Consider the following 16,627-nt stretch of genomic DNA (forward strand, 5'->3'; position numbering starts at 1 on the left):
GCAATGCCAGGCAAAGCTTTGAAGAACTGTTTTCTTTCAAATTTTTCAAACAAAGCATCTCTTCAAAATCAATTTGTGAAAATCTTCTTTATAAAATTATCTTTGGATATTACCTCAGGAAGCCTCTTTCAGAAAAGAAACAATGGCAAAGACAGACTGGTGGCCTATGGTAAAATAATACCTTTCAATCAAGATGAACCTACCCTTAAGTGCAAAGAAGAGTTGGAGTCAAAAGGAAGTGGCTGTCACTAGTTTATGTACTTGAGAAACTTTTAACCCGATTAAAAAAGCTATGAGTTTGACTTTATGAAAATGAATTTGAAATTGTATTGTGTGGTAATGAGGAATGTGTTATTGCAAAGGTTTATAAATTGTTAATAGAATAGAATAGAATTTTTATTGGCCAAGTGTGATTGGACACACAAGGAATTTGTCATGGTGCATAGGCTCTCAGCGTACATAAAATAAAATATACATTTGTCAAGAATCATGTGGTACGACACTTAATGATTGTCATAGGGGTCAAATAAGCAATGAAGAAGCAATATTAATAAAAATCTTAGGATATAAGCAACAAGTTACAGTCATACAGTCAACATGGGAGGAACTTGGTGAAAGGAATGATGAGAAAAACTAGTAGAATAGAAATGCAGATTTAGTAGAAAGTCTGACAGTGTTGAGGGAATTATTTGTTTAGTAGAGTGATGGCGTTCGGGAAAAAACTGTTCTTGTGTCTAATTGTCTTGGTGTGCAGTGCTCTGTAGCGACGTTTTGAGGGTAGGAGTTGAAACAATTTGTGTCCAGGATGTGAGGTTAATTTATTATTTATTCAAATTCCCTCTATTTTAGCCAATTTTATTGTATTTTAACCAGTCACAGTTTTATGACGACCGATGTGATCCTTTTCCTCGCTTTGATATGGTCGATTGACTAATCAAATAAAGTTGATATTGAATTTAAAAATTTGTAATGAAATCCAACCATAACATTAATAAGTGAAAACAAAGGACTATTGTTTGTGGTTGATATTTTAAACATTTATTTTTTTAAAAAAAGAAATGTATATTCATTTCAAACAAATCAGTTAAATGTTAAAGCATACAAACACAAGTTGTGTACTAGCAGCATTCAATTGTTAGACTCTTCTAGAACTCTGCAGTGCCCTGTTGGCAAGCTAAACACACACTGTAGCTTGCAACCCCCTCCTCACCATAGTGCAGATAAAACAAATGCTTTATAAAATTAAAGAGGTTAAATAAGCTTAAATAAAAGATGTTAAATACAAGTCACATGCTCAAAGCTTCTGTACAAAGATAAACAAATCTGGCATTATACAAATGATTGGCTGGTTCACATCACATAGGATTATTATAATTAGGCTCTCTATAACCATCTTTGCTGAATATGAATTATATAAAGTCACTGACAGTGAATTGATCAAATGAGCCATTATACAAGGCAGGTGTATTTTTCTTTAGAAAAATCAGAACACAATTTAAATTCAGGCACCATTTTTTTTCCTGCAAATAAATAATTCCTAATATATCTGCATCCAAACTACTCATATCAGTGCTATTTTTATTAATAAACACAGCTTTGTGACTATTTAATTCTACTTCCATCCTTATTGCTATGACAATGTGACTGTGGAAATATCTACTGTACATACAAAAAATAGAGCACCTTTAAACATGAAAGTATACGCCTACTTTCTTTATCTTACAATGTTGAAACCCAAAGTTACTGTAAATTGCTTAAACAACTTCACTAGAGAACCTAAAGGAGTGGCCGTAAACCCCCAAATCATTCTCTTCTAGGCGAGCTCAAACCAGAAATTTATTCTAAAATGTCTAAAATGACACCAGGAAGGTACATTCATTTTCACAAAAGCAAATAAATGAATGTCATTCATTCTCTTCTTCAACTGGATAAAAAGAATTTCTAATAATTTGTACCTTTGTTCAAATGAAGGGGCCTGGGTGGATGCTACAGGAGAGAATGTCTAAAAGATTGAAGGCTGATTAAAATAATATTAGGCAAATTTAAAATTATTAAGTTTTTCAACTGTACTTTTTCAAAATTCAGATATTAGCATTTTTTGTCTACTGTACTGAAAAACCACTCTGTAAATTTTCTTAGCTGAGCAGCTGCTGTTTGTGATTCTTCTTGAAGTCTTAGGTTGTCTTGCCTCAAATGCTGCACTTCAGCTTGGAGAACAGCCTTGTCTTGCTTTTCCTAGATCACAGAAAGAGGAGTGAGGTCATGTTTATAATCATTCTTCTTGTAGCACAGATAACAAACATGCACATATTTATTTCCCTAGTCACAACGATAGCAGTGGAATTTTGATTTTCAATTTATCTCAATTTGTTTGATTTTAAAGAAGGCGGCCTTGCAGCCTAAAAAAGCTAAATGGGAATGGATAACCAAGTTTCTGTGTCATTGATGGGGTCACGCTATCAATCAAAAGACATCATTTCATAAAAAGATATACAACTTACATATGCTTGCAAACAAAACACAAAACAAGTCTAAGCAAGATGACCAATGGAATAGTTTTTATTTACTATTTATTAATATTATTTACTGTTTACTATTTATTCCAGAAAAAAACCCAATTGCAACCAGCCTGGCTTCCATTGAGGATCTGTATACTACAAGAGTGAGAAAGAGGGTTAAGGAAAATATCTACAGATCCCTCACATCCTGGACATAAACTGTTTCAATGTCTCCACTCAGGATGTCTCTATATAGGGCATTGCATGCCAAGATACTGTAACTAGACACAAAGACAGATTATTTTTCCTGCCATGCCATCACTCTGCTAAACAGATAATTCCCACCACACTATCTTATGCTTAAGGTGCCCCAAAGGTGCTTTTTCAAGAGGCAACTGGTTTTTCTTTGAAGATGTTTCATTTCTCCTCCAACTTCCCCCTGATATCCATACTGCTCCCACCCTGCTGGTCTTTTGCAAAGCCATGAAGACCTGGCTTTGCTGGCAGGCCCAGGGGCCGTACATTTACATCTTTGATGGCCAATTGTATGAATGGTGTGTATGTATATGAGTGTGACCGCCATTTCTTATAATAACTTTTTTTAAGGGGTTTTAGTTTGTTAATGTTTTAGCCTTAGATAATGTTCGAATTCTTTTACTGTTTTGTATCTATTTATTGTATTCATACTGTTGTTGTAAACCGGGCGGCATAGAAGTCGGATAGATAGATAGATAGATAGATAGATAGATAGATAGATAGATAGATAGATAGATAGATGATAGATAGATGATAGATAGATTGATTAGATAGATAGAGATAGATAGATAGATTAGATAGATAGATAGATAAGATAGATAGATGATAGATAGATTAGATAGATAGATAGATAGATAGATAGATAGATAGATAAGATAGATGATAGATGATAGATAGATAGATAAATAAGTTAGATAAGATAGATAGATGATAGATAGATAGATAAGATAGATAGATAGATAAGATAGATTAGATAGATAGATAGATAAGATAGATAAGATAGATAGATGATAGATAGATAGACAAGTTAGATAAGATAGATAGATAGATGATAGATGATAGATAGATAAGATAGATAGATAAGATAGATAGATAGATAAGTTAGATAAGATAGATGATAGATAGATAGATAAGATAGATAGATTAGTTAGATAGATAGATAGATAGATAGATAGATAGATAGATAGATAGATAGATAAATAGATAGATAGATAGCTTCTTCAGCTCTGACTGGATGGTGAGGAATGGAAGAATTTATATTCTTTGCAGACAGGTGGTCATTTGCATTCCTTAGAAAGTATAAATCCTTCCATTCCCCACCATCCAGTCAGAGATAAAGAAGCTTCTTGGATGAGTAATGAAATGTCTCCAAAGAAAAACCAGAAAGTCCAGTTGCCTCTTGAAAAAGCACTTTTGGGACTGCCATGAGAATCTCCATAGTGACTTATTCCTAAGGATATCTGACCATGTAGTAGGACTGTATTACTACTATCCTTCTCCATCTTTCCTATTACCTACTCCCATTGGTATCTTATTACAATATCTTTGTTGGTTGTTTCTTGTGATTTATTTATGATTTATCATTTTGTTGTTTGTATGCTCACTGACAGCTTATGCACTGGGGACAGATTATTGTGTATCCACACTTGGCCAATAAACTATTCTGTCCTGTCAAAACATTACTATTAAAAAAAACCCAACACCTTATTTGAAATATGGGGAACAGCACATATCAGACGAATGAATGAAGTATTTTCCAAATACTAGGTGAATAATCAGATTCATTATTTGAACAAAAAACAAAGGAAATATTGTGGCATCCAGTAAGACTTAAAAGAATATAGATTATATAAAAAGAATTTGTGTGGTATTGCACTGCTTCGTGCTACATTGCATTTCTATAGAAATAAATGTGATGTGTTCGTAAACGCTGAAGAATAGGCTGTACTGAACATAGTATATACAGATGTTTGCATTGCTTATTTCATATTTTGAGGTTCCACCACAGGAGAATAGTCAGAGCTAGCCATAATAACTGCAATATGTTGACATGGTAGCTCGTAGGCGTGAAATTACCTTAGTGTCTAGAATATAAAAACTTAATATTAGAACTTCATTCTTTAATTCGGCACACTACTCTCAGAACATGACTGAGATTGCTTGGTATTATTTCTTTTATTAAGTTTAACAGGGATTCAGAAAACGATTTCATGAAATTCTACTTGTAGCAAATTTTAACCTTTTCCATTAGAAGATGGTCTTAAGTTCAAAATGCCACATACCTCCCAGAGGTCTAATAGATCGCACAGTAATCGGCCTTCTCCAGGTCCCATCGACTAAACAATGTAGGTTGGCGGGACCGCGGGGGAGGGCCTTTTCTGCTGCTGCCCCGGCTCTATGCAACCAACTCCCCCCTGATGTTTACACTGCTCCCACTCTACAGGCTTTTCAAAGAGGTGTTAAGACCTGGCTTTGTCAATAGGCACGGGGGGGGGGGAGGGGGGCTGAGGTTAAACTACTTTTGTAAACTACTCAAGACTCATTTATACCTTCCCCCTAGGCCATTACAAGTTATGCATGGTATGTCTGTGTGTATGTTTGGTTTTATAATAGGGTTTTTAGTTGTTTTATTATTGGCTTGTCACATGCTGTTTTTATCCTTGTTGTTAGCCGCCCCGAGTCTACGGAGAGGGGCAGCATACAAATCCAATAAAAAAATATTATTATTATTATTATTATTATTATTATTATTATTATTATTATTACTATTATTATTATCATCATCATCATCATCAGACATGGCCGAATTATGTTTATTTTGGTATGCATGTTGTTAGATTGATTTAGGGTTTATAATGGGTTGTTAGGGTCATGGTGTTTTATTTACTATTGTTGTTTGACTTCTTTTTATTATTGTATTCTTTTTTGTACTATTGTATTGTTTTCATTGTTGTAAGCTGCCCCGAGTCCTACGGGATTGGGCGGCATAGAAGTCAGGGGGGAAAATAGATGAAATGCTAAACATCTGGAAGAACTGCAAGTAAGAACAGAGGGAATGAGGAACAGATATATCCTTTTCAGAGTAAAAGGAGTTTGTCATAGGAACAGTGGTGTGAAGGATAAGTGGTGGATATGCCAATTAATCTCCTTCTAATTCTTTGCATTTGTCCTTTAAAAAGGAAGACATTTCTCTAAAGCATGGCTATCAAACTTGCAAAGTCACATTGTCATCACTTGATGTATTGCAACGTTTCCCCCCTTTGCTAAACTGGGGGTGGGCGTGGCCAGCGTGTGATGCATCTGGCCCATGGGCCAAAGGTTGGAAATCCCTGTTCCAAAAGGTCAATTTTAACTATCAGTTCATGCCACCAACCACCTCCCAATCACTTTTTATAAACTGTATAAGACAGGAGTTTAATTAATGAGTTCTGCTGCAGTCAGATGACGCGTGAGCTGTATATTTATGAAAATTTTAATTTGAGACATCAAGTTTTCTAGTTACACAATACTGTAAGGTCTTTCAATGATGTTATACAATTATTCCTTGCAATGTTTGAAAAGATATTTGTGTGTTAATTAATTAATCTTGCACAGGATACCAAAAGTTGAAAAGTCAGATAGCACTGGGCTGTAAAATTTGTATGTAATCTCACTCACCATCTATACTTTCATAACTCACTGAGGTGGTCACAGTATTTTTTATATTGTTGTTATTCTGAAATGTGTAGTCAATATACCACGTTTAGATTACAATAGCAATAGCACTTATACAGCTTCATAGTGCTTTACAGCACTCTCTAAACAATTTCCAGAGTCAGCATTGCCCCCAACAATCTGGGTCATCAAAAACAATCTAAATTGAAAGTACTGCATAATTAAATCGACACATCCTTTTTCTTTATTTGAACACTTGTAAAATAAATTAAATAAAGCAGGATGTTTCCCTATTCAAATTATTTTCATGATAGTCTACTAATTGTAATCAGGCTTTTGGAAATGGCTTTTGCTCCATGGAAGCAATGGGGCCGCCCAATTAAATGGTTATTCAAATATAGTTGACTTCCATAAAGACAGACACTGATCTGTCTAGGACAGGGGTAGGCAAAGTTGGCTCTTCTATGATATGTGGACTTCAACTCCCAGAAGCTAACATGATTGCCTCAGGAATTCTGGGAGTTGTAGTCCACAAGTCATAGAAGAGCCTATTTTGCCTATCCCTGGTCTAGGACAATACAGCAATTTGATTCGTTGCTAGAGATTCTATGACATACTACTTGAATTTATATCTCGGAATACATATTTCCCTTTCAAAAAAGTTACTTTTGCAAGAAAAGATTATAATAAATACATCTGAACACTTAGAAACATAGAAACATAGAAGTCTGACGGCAGAAAAAGACCTCATGGTCCATCTAGTCTGCCCTTATACTATTTTCTGTATTTTATCTTAGGATGGATATATGTTTATCCCAGGCATGTTTAAATTCAGTTACTGTGGATTTATCTACCACGTCTGCTGGAAGTTTGTTCCAAGGATCTACTACTCTTTCAGTAAAATAATATTTTCTCATGTTGCTTTTGGTCTTTCCCCCAACTAACTTCAGATTGTGTCCCCTTGTTCTTGTGTTCACTTTCCTATTAAAAACACTTCCCTCCTGGACCTTAGGAAACAATTAAATTAAAAAGCAGAAGTCATCTGCAGATTTCCCATAATTTTAAGGGCAAAATGTGGTTTGCTCAATGGCCTGATGTGGTTTGAGGTCACAGCACACACAGTTTTTCTTTTAATTCATTTCAGCACTGCTAATTACCCTATTTGCAGTATGCTGACTCCACGTTGCTTCTTTTTTTAAAAAAGAAAACTTTATTGATTTTCATATATTTTCTTTAAAAACAATAACATAATTATACTTTTGCTAGTTCTGCATTGGTGCATGAAAAGAACATTCATATATCTACATTTCATCATAGTACTATATATAATCATAACTTTCTTTTTGCATATTTACATTTTTGATACTAATTGTAGGAGTTACTCATCATCTTCCCATTTGTTTTCCTTAATTCAATCCATTTGTGCCATTGTTCCCAGACTCCACGTTGCTTCTAATGGCAGAGCAGCCAGTAACACATGAGTGTAGCTTTCTTAAAATATGTCAGCTAGCGTGCAGGTCCTAGACAGAAATCCTACAGTATCTTTATTCAGACTATGTGATATTAATGAAAACACTTCTTTCTTTTACCTTTCGAAGATCAGTTTGCAACTGTCGAAGGATCACTTCTAGCTGGTTTACTTTTCCAGTCAAAGTAGTAGGACTATCCTCCCTAAAAAATTAAAATGGACTTTGGGGTTAGTTCAAAATATCATACAGATTTCCCAGTAAAACATTTCCATACAAAACCTACATAAGAACTGAACAATGTACGGTATATTATGGTTTTCAAAACCATATAAAAGCACTCAGATTCTAATTCAAAAACATGTAAAATAAAAGACCCAATCTCAAACAAAAAAGTTGCTGAGATGAACCGTTGTACATACCTGAACGGTCTTCTCAGTGCTCTGGAAGGAGAGTCCATCATGGGTTGTTAACCAATCCTATTGGTAGAGACTGAGTTAATTTAAATAATTAACTGGCACCGCCCCCTTAGCAGCCCCCATGAGCCAGTTTTAAAAACGAAGACAATGTAAAAACCAGAAAGTTTTATTAACTTCATAACAATGTAAAAACTTCAACAGTCCCAACACTCCGGCGACCTGGCCAAACACCATGCCGGGTGGGTATGGACTCTCCTTCCAGAGCACTGAGAAGACCGTTCAGGTATGTACAACGGTTCTTCTCCATTGACTCTGGAAGGAGAGTCCATCATGGGATATACCAAAGATCAAATCCCCTGGGAGGGAAAAGGCTGGGCCGAGGTCGTTGGAGTGGCACACACTCGCTGCAAGACACGCCTGCCAAAAGAAGCCTCTGCCGAAGCCAAGGAGTCCAGTTTATAGTGGCGTATAAAAGTAGAAGCCGACGCCCAGGTTGCTGCACGACAAATGTCTTCTAAGGAAGCTTGCGTTGACCAAGCCGCCGAAGTAGCCGCACTTCTAGTGGAATGTGCCATAACTCCGGCAGGAGGAGATTGAGATCTCGATGTATAAGCCTCTGCAATGCAATCCCTAATCCAGCGACTAAGGGATTGCGAAGAAACTCCAAGACCCATCGTGGCCTGAGCAAAGGAGACAAAGAGCCTTTCAGTCTTTCGAAATGGTGCTGTCCTCCTGATATAGAGCTTCAAAGCCCTTTGGACATCAATCTTGTGCCAACGAAGTTCAGAAGGATGTTGACCATGTGTGCAGAAGTCCGGCAGAACCAGTTCTTGCCTTCTGTGAAAATCTGAATTTACCTTCGGGATAAACGAAGGATCCAACCGCACACCACTCTGTCCGGATGGAACACACACAAGTCCGGTCTGACAGACAGTGCTGACAACTCAGAAACCCTTCGGGCAGATGTAATCGCCACCAAAAACAACGTCTTAATTGATAAGAATCTATATGAAATTGACCTCATGGGCTCAAAGGGAGGCCCCGTGAGTGCACGTAGGACCAGGGTGAGATCCCATGTCAGGAATCTCTGTACCGGAGGAGCGTGCTTGTTAATAGCTCCCTTAATGAAATCCCTCACCCATGGATGGTGAGCCAAAGCTCGAAAGTCTGACACACGGATTATAGTTGAAAGGGCAGCCACTTGCCTTTTTAAGGTGTTAGGGGCTAAGCCCCGCTCAATTCCCGATTGGAGAAATTCCAGGATTGCAATCAACGAGGTTTGCTTCGGATCACAGTGGCGGTTAGAACAAAATCTGCAGAAGGCTGCCCATGTTGCCTGGTATATCCGCACTGTCGATGGCCGATGAGCTGCCTGCATTGTAGCAATGACCGTGTCCAGTAGATGTTGCTGCGTTAGTCTCTCCCGCTCACACGCCAGGCGGCTAATTGAAACCATTGAGGATCCGGGTGACAAATGGACCCCTGAGTGAGGGAGACGAGCCGATCCGGGATCCTCCAAGGAGGGGACACTGAGAGGGCTACCAGGTCTGCGAACCACGGCCGGCGGGGCCAGTATGGAGCCACTATGATGACCTCGGCTCTCTCCCAGATTACTTTGTCCAGTACCCGTTGTAGAAGACACGTCGGGGGAAATGCATACAACAGACCCCCGGGCCACGGAGACAAGAGGGCGTTGACCCTTTCTGCCCTCGGTGTTGGGAACCGGGAATAAAATCTTACTAGTTGCGTGTTGGCTTGTGACGCAAAAAGGTCCACCAGAGGAGTCCTGAAGCGTTGAATTATCTGATGAAATACTCCGGGATCGAGTCTCCACTCTGCGGGGTCCAGGGTAGACCTGCTCAGCCAGTCTGCCTGAACGTTGCTGGTCCCGGCAATGTGTTCCACCGACAGTGAAGCTAAGTGGGTCTCGGCCCAGTTGAAAAGGGCCGCTGACTCGACCATCAGGCGGAGAGATTTCGTTCCCCCTTGATGATTCAAGTGGGCCCTGGTAGCCACATTGTCGGTTAAAACCAACACATGCTTGCCCTGAACCCACGTTGAAAAGGCTTGAAGAGCAAGAAAAACTGCCCTGAGCTCCAAATAGTTGATGTTGATTGGGCTCAGATCTTCCGGAGACCAAAGTCCCTGGGCCATATGTAGTCCCATGTGGGCCCTCCAGCCGGACAGACTGGCATCCGTTGTGAGGATTAGGCGGTCCCGGTTGCAGAAGAGGGACCCGTTGCCCAAGGCTGGGGAAGTCCACCATCTCAACAATACCCTGACTTCTGAAGGGAGCCGCACTGACCTTTGTGAGTGACTCATCTTGGCCCTCTGCCATGGAAGAAGGAACCATTGAAGGACCCTGAGATGATGACGAGCCCAAGGCACAATGCCGATAGTTGAAACCAGGGTCCCCAGTACCTTTGAAAGGAACGCGAGACACCCGTTGGTGGTGTCGAAGGTGTAAGATTAATTGTGGAATGTTTGCCATTCTTTCTGGGGATAAGGTCACAGTCCCTGTGGAGGTATCTATCATGGACCCCAGGTGTAACAGTTTGGCTGTTGGAAGAAGACGATAATAAGATAATAAGATTGTCTAGGTATGCTAGAATCCGAATCCCCTGGGACCTGATATGGGCAGTCAGTACGTCGAGCAACTTCGTAAATGTGCGAGGGGCCGAAGAGAGGCCGAACGGCATTGCCCGGTATTGGTAGTGGGACCCGTCCAGGAAGAATCGGAGAAATCTCCGATGGGCCGGTAGGATTGGCACATGCAAATAGGCTTCTTTCAAGTCTATGGATGTTAAGAGATCGTGCCTCCGGATGGCAGCCAAGATGGTTTGAAGGGAATGCATCCGGAATCGTCGATACCTGATGTAGGTATTGAGGTGTTTTAAATTGAGGATCATTCGGACCCCTCCCGATGTTTTCGGTACAAGGAAGACCCTTGAATAAAACCCGGTACCTATTTCGTGTCTGGGCACTCCCTCTATTGCCCGTATCTCCAAGAGATGGGTTATCTCCTTTTGAAGTTGGGACCTCTTCTGGGGGTCCCGCTGAACTGGGCACTGAACATAACTGTTTGGTGGGGGCTGGAGGAACTCCAAATGCAAGCCCTGGGAGACAGTTGCTAACGCCCACCTGTCGGAAGACGTAGTCCGCCAGGAGGCCTCGAAAAATTGAAGTTTGCCTCCCAGGGGCCGATTAACAGAGTCACTTAGGGCGCTTGAAGCCCCTCTGGTTTCCACGAAAGGGCCGCCTCGTTTGTTGATACCCTCTCTGGCGATCCTGGAAGGGCACTCTATCACTCCGAAACGTGGTAGCATTGTACTGGGTCTGGGAATACGGTCTTGTATTTTGACCAGCTGGAGCAGAGGAGTCCCACCGAAAGGACTGCCTGCGTTGGTAGGGATTATAGCGACGCTCCTGGCGCCTGTAGGCTCTGGGGAGGGACTTCCTCTTGTCCTTGTCCTCAACGAGGACTGGATCCAGCGCTTCCCCAAAAAGCTTTTCTCCTTGAAAGGGCGCTGAGGCCAGGTTCCATTTAGACTTCAGGTCTGCTGGCCAGCTTCTCAGCCAGAGGAGGCGCCTTGATGACAGAGTTGTCGCCATACTCCTGGCCGAAAACTTGGCAGCATGCAGAGTGGCGTCCGCTGAAAATTCCGCTGCCGCCAACAGTTTTCCAAGATCCTGACGCAATCGACCCTCATCCGGTCCAAGTCTGGTCTGCATCTCTTGTAGCCATACTATTGATGCTCGAGTAAAAAAGGAAGCAGCCGCCGCTGCTCTAAATCCCCAGCTTGCCATCTGATGTGTTTTACGTAATAACACCTCTGCCTTTCTGTCCTCAGGCTTCAGGCTGTCACCAGTCTCTGAGGGCACTAATGACTTGGAAATCAGCTGCATGACTGGCTGATCTATAGGAGGGAATTCCAGTAATTTCTCTACCTCCTCATCAAATGTGTAGAATCTTCGTTCTACTGCAGAGGGGCCCTGAGCTGCAGCTGGGTGTTGCCAGGGTCTTTTAACACTTTGCTGGAAAATATCAGAGGATGGAATGTGCTCTGACTCGGGCTGGGGTTCCTTAAAGAGGACCGTAGACGGTTTGGTCCCATCCGTGGTGTCCGTTGATTTCCCAGGACCTGGTAAGTCTACAGTTTGCTTGGCCTTATGAAGCAAGACCCTGAACATTGAAGCTTTAAATAATCCAGCCGCCACAGGCTGTTCTGGCGGTGTTTCATCGTCAGAAAGTTCATAGTCTTTTTCAATGTCCTCTAAAGGGTTTGCTTCTTCAGCCCAAGACCCCAAACCCGAGGGGGGTGGTGCACACCATAGGTTTTTTGACTGCACTGGGCGAGGCTGCTGTGTAACCTGTTGCACCCCCGCCGCCATCCCCTGAGTATAGGCATTTGTAATTAAGTCCTGCACCGAAGGGGACATCTGTTGCCAAGTATCTGGCTGTACCCGAAGCCCTGCTGCTGTGGGCGTGAAAGTAGCTGAAGGACTCTGTGTTCTCCTGAAGGAGTGAGTTGCAGAAGCTGGTCTAGGCCCACTGTGTGCTGGGGATGGCAGGACCTGACTCAAAGTGCAAACTGCCTCTCTGGAGACCATTCTTTCTCAGAAAAATCTTCAGCAGGTCTCAATGACATAGGCTGAGCTTCCCTGGCCAGGGTCAAGTGCGAAGGAGATGCCAACACGGGTGGCTGGAGTGCTGCCAGTAACCTCTGCTCTAAGGCCTTGATGCGCCTTTCTGCCTCCTTAATGGAGGCTGAAGAGCTCTGAGAGGACTTGTCCTTGCCCTTAGACTTAGGAACCTTGGACCTGTCCTTGGACCCAGTAGAAGGAGAGCTCACTTTCTCAGGAGTAGTGTGATTCTCCATAGTACTCACAGAAAAGCAATTGTCACACTCGAGGAACAGCAGACTGCACTTTTTCTTTGACTCTGACAGAGTAAAAATGGAGACCAGGAGCTTTGACAGGCTCGCGCATGCGCAGAACAGCCTGATCCATTCATCGCGCCCAGCAACAGAGCGGAGAGGAACTTTCCCGCCTTTAGCTGTCACTTCGCCCGCGGGCGAAGGCTCTCCCAAAATGGCGGTGCCTGAGGCGATATCTCCCCACTCCTGTTGTCTGTCCAGCAGACTTCAAGACAGGAGCTCCAAGCCGCTAAACGTTCTCGCCGGCATTCAATTCCTCGGAAAAAGCCGAAACGAGCAAAAAAACGACGGCAGCGGCAATCGATCTAGCCGCTGAACAGCTGAGAGGCGCTGGCACGCTTCCAACCACCTTTTTTCTATTGTCTTACAGGGGAATTGCCTTTCCTCGAGCCTCCCAGTGGGGGGGGCGGACCCCCCCACCTTCGGCTCGCAGCCGGGTATGACCTCGGAGGTCAGGGACCACAGACTGTGCAGCTCCTCGATCGGGGCAGTACCCTCTGAGGGAAGTGGTCCCCGAGGAGAGATCGATGGGGGTGGTGCCCGCGGAGGGCAGAGACCCCTTTGGAAATTCTTCTTCAACCTGCAGTGAAACAAAGGAAGAAAACATTAAAAGGTACCACTTTAATACATATAGAAACATAACATATTAACTCTATTAAACACTCAGTACAGAAACTACAGTCTCTACACTTAGACTGAGTTTTTAAAACTGGCTCATGGGGGCTGCTAAGGGGGGCGGTGCCAGTTAATTATTTAAATTAACTCAGTCTCTACCAATAGGATTGGTTAACAACCCATGATGGACTCTCCTTCCAGAGTCAATGGAGAAACATTATTTGGATTTAAATGCAATGAAAAGCATGTACTAAACTCCATTCTTATAAGATGGGAAACCTCTTATAACCTGGTTCAAGTCTTAAACCAGGGGACTGTTACGGTTTCCTGTTATTGTTAGGGCTGTTTTGGTCGAGTTGCCTGTGCTGTTTTATATTTTTAACTGTTTTTATTTCTGCATTTTGTAAGCCACCCAGAGTGGGCAGCCATTAAAAAAAGCAATTAAATAATTTTTAAAACACCATTGTGATATGCCACAGACTTGTCTGGTTATTAATTAAAGGCTTTCTGTTACTAGAAATCCAAAACAATTAGTCTTAATGACATAGTCAAGTATGGATTAATGTACACTTCTAGATAGTAACGCCTACTAAGCCTTGGCTGATCTTGTGGCTTAAACCTAGTTAATAATTGGTTGGGAGACCACAAGAAATACCAGGGTTATAAGGTAGATTAGGAAGGGTCTATAGAGCCTGCATCCTGAGCACATTCCTGTATTGCAACAAGTCTTGGACCCTTTATGCATGGCAGGAGAGAAAGTTGAATACATTCCATATGTGCTGCCTCCGAAGTATCTTTGGCATCACCTGACATGACAAAGTTCCAAATAGCGCAGTCTTGGAATGTGCTGGGATTTCTAGCATGTATTCAAAGTGTTGGTTATGACCTATAAAGCCCTTCATGGCATCGGACCAGAATATCTCCGGGACCACCTTCTGCCGCACGAATCCCAGCGAACAATTAGGTCCCACAGAGTTGCCCTTCTCCAGGTCCCGTCGACTAAACAATGACGTTTGGCAGGTCCCAGGGGAAGAGCCTTCTCTGTGGCAGCCCCGACCCTCTGGAACCAGCTCCCCCCTGAGATTAGAACTGCCCCCACCCTCCTTGCCTTTCGTAAACTCCTTAAAACCCACCTCTGCCATCAGGCATGGGGGAACTGAGACAACTTCCCCAGGCCTATATTGTCTATGTATGGTATGTTGTGTGCATGTTTTTTAAATTATGGGTTTTTAGTTTTAATTATTAGATTTGTATTGTACATTGTTTTTCTATTACTGCTGTGAGCCGCCCCGAGTCTACGGAGAGGGGCGGCATACAAATTTAATAAATAATAAATAAATAATAATAATAATGTATACACTATTGAAACAGTGATGTTGGGCAATGCTGTGAGAATGGCCGATGGTCGGCTTCCAAAAGATCTCCTGTATGGAGAATTAGTGGAAAGCGCCCCAGAGGGAGAGCACAGCTGCGATATAAGGATATCTGTAAGAGGGATCTAAAGGCCTTGAGAATGGACATTAACAGGTGGGAAACCTTGACTTCTGATCATTCAGCTTGGAGGCTAAAGACGCAGCATGGCCTTCTCCATTTTGAAGAGACACTTGTACAGCAGGCTGGGGCACAGAGGCAGCCTCAAAACCAGCAAACTCCAGGAGGCCTAGCAGGGGACAGAATGTGTGGAAGGGATTGCCACTCTCAAATTGGCCCTTTTAGCCACACTACATGCTTAGCACGATACCATAGACTTTTGAAACTAAAGGATGCCAATGAATGAGGAAGTAAAACTAAAATGATATCAAAGGCAAATCATCTCTATATTGCTAAGAAAACTGTACAAAACTGTCCGAAGAGGAAAGTGTGTTAGAATGAATGCAAGAAAGAATAAATATATTCAGAAGCTATCTGAATAACAATGTAAATACATTTACTATGGAGGACAAAATCTCACAATGTGGATTATACACAGTGATGGGCTCCTACGGGAACGGTCAGGAACGCAGTTCCGGTAGCAAAATTTGGAGCTCCACCCCAGAGCACCCAATTTGCACTGAAAGAGGTTGAAACAAAATGCATCAGCCACGCCCACAGTGTGGTGGTAAACATTTTGGTAGCCCATCACTGATTATACAACTATAAAGTGAAGAGACAACCAATATGATTTTTCTTGCTCCTAATACATTTATATTTTCCAAAAGGAAGGGTGATACAGTGTTCCCTCGATTTTTGCAGGGGATGTGTTCCGAGACCGCCCGCGAAAGTCGAATTTCCGCGAAGTCAGAGATGCGGAAGTAAATACACCATTTTTGGCTATGGAGAGTATCACAAGCCAACCCTTAACACTTTAAACCCCTAAATTACCATTTCCCATTCCCTTAACAACCATTTACTCACCATTATTACTGGTACTCGCCATTGAATAAGACACTTAGTGATCCTGATATTTATAAGCATAATTATTTATTAACAATAATAATTATTTTTTGGTTATTTATTTGCAAAAATTATTAGTTTGGCGATGACGTATGATGTCATCGGGTGGGAAAAACTGTGGTATAGAAAAAAACCCGCAAAGTATTTTTTAATTAATATTTTTTGAAAAACCGTGGTATAGGCTATTTGCGAAGTTCGAACCCGCAAAGACCGAGGGAACACTGTTTTCCCACCAGGTAATTTGCCTTTGAAATTGTTGGGCTCCTTTGGGAATGGGTGGAATACAAATTAAGCATACAAATTAAACTAAGGAACGATGTAAATCAGTAGCTGAAATTATAGTGATGAAAGTTGCAAGGAAAGAGGATGATTTCAAGAAGCTGCCAAGAACTGTACACATGCTGCTGACCAAAGATGAATGTAAGCAAGACCAGCATTTCTGGTTTCCCTCATTGAGAAGTCACTTAGACAAACAGAGAAACAGACATAGCCCAATTCAATTTTATGGATCACAATGCAAAACAAAGAGGAGAAATAATAAAGCAACAAAACTGAACTCCCTAAAACAT

At 41.6% G+C, this 16,627-nt stretch overlaps 1 protein-coding gene across 3 annotated transcripts in view; it reads right to left on the reverse strand.

Moving 5' to 3' along the window:
- Window positions 1-1,015: 1,015 nt before the first annotated feature.
- The window catches only part of SIPA1L2 (signal induced proliferation associated 1 like 2), a 133,416-nt gene continuing 117,804 nt past the window's right edge, over window positions 1,016-16,627 (reverse strand). For 2 of the 3 annotated variants that reach the window (XM_070733965.1, XM_070733964.1), the window contains 2 exons: window positions 7,778-7,859; window positions 1,016-2,235 (listed from right to left, as the gene is read on the reverse strand). In XM_070733965.1, the coding sequence (XP_070590066.1) occupies window positions 2,089-2,235; window positions 7,778-7,859 (229 nt within the window). In that variant the 3' untranslated portion in view covers window positions 1,016-2,088. Of the gene's footprint in view, window positions 2,236-7,777; window positions 7,860-16,627 lie in introns of those variants that run through there. The other variant, XR_011557460.1, reaches the window with a different exon arrangement.

This window comes from Erythrolamprus reginae, chromosome 1 (genome assembly GCF_031021105.1).
Source record: "Erythrolamprus reginae isolate rEryReg1 chromosome 1, rEryReg1.hap1, whole genome shotgun sequence".
Classification (NCBI taxonomy): Eukaryota; Metazoa; Chordata; class Lepidosauria; order Squamata; family Dipsadidae; genus Erythrolamprus; species Erythrolamprus reginae.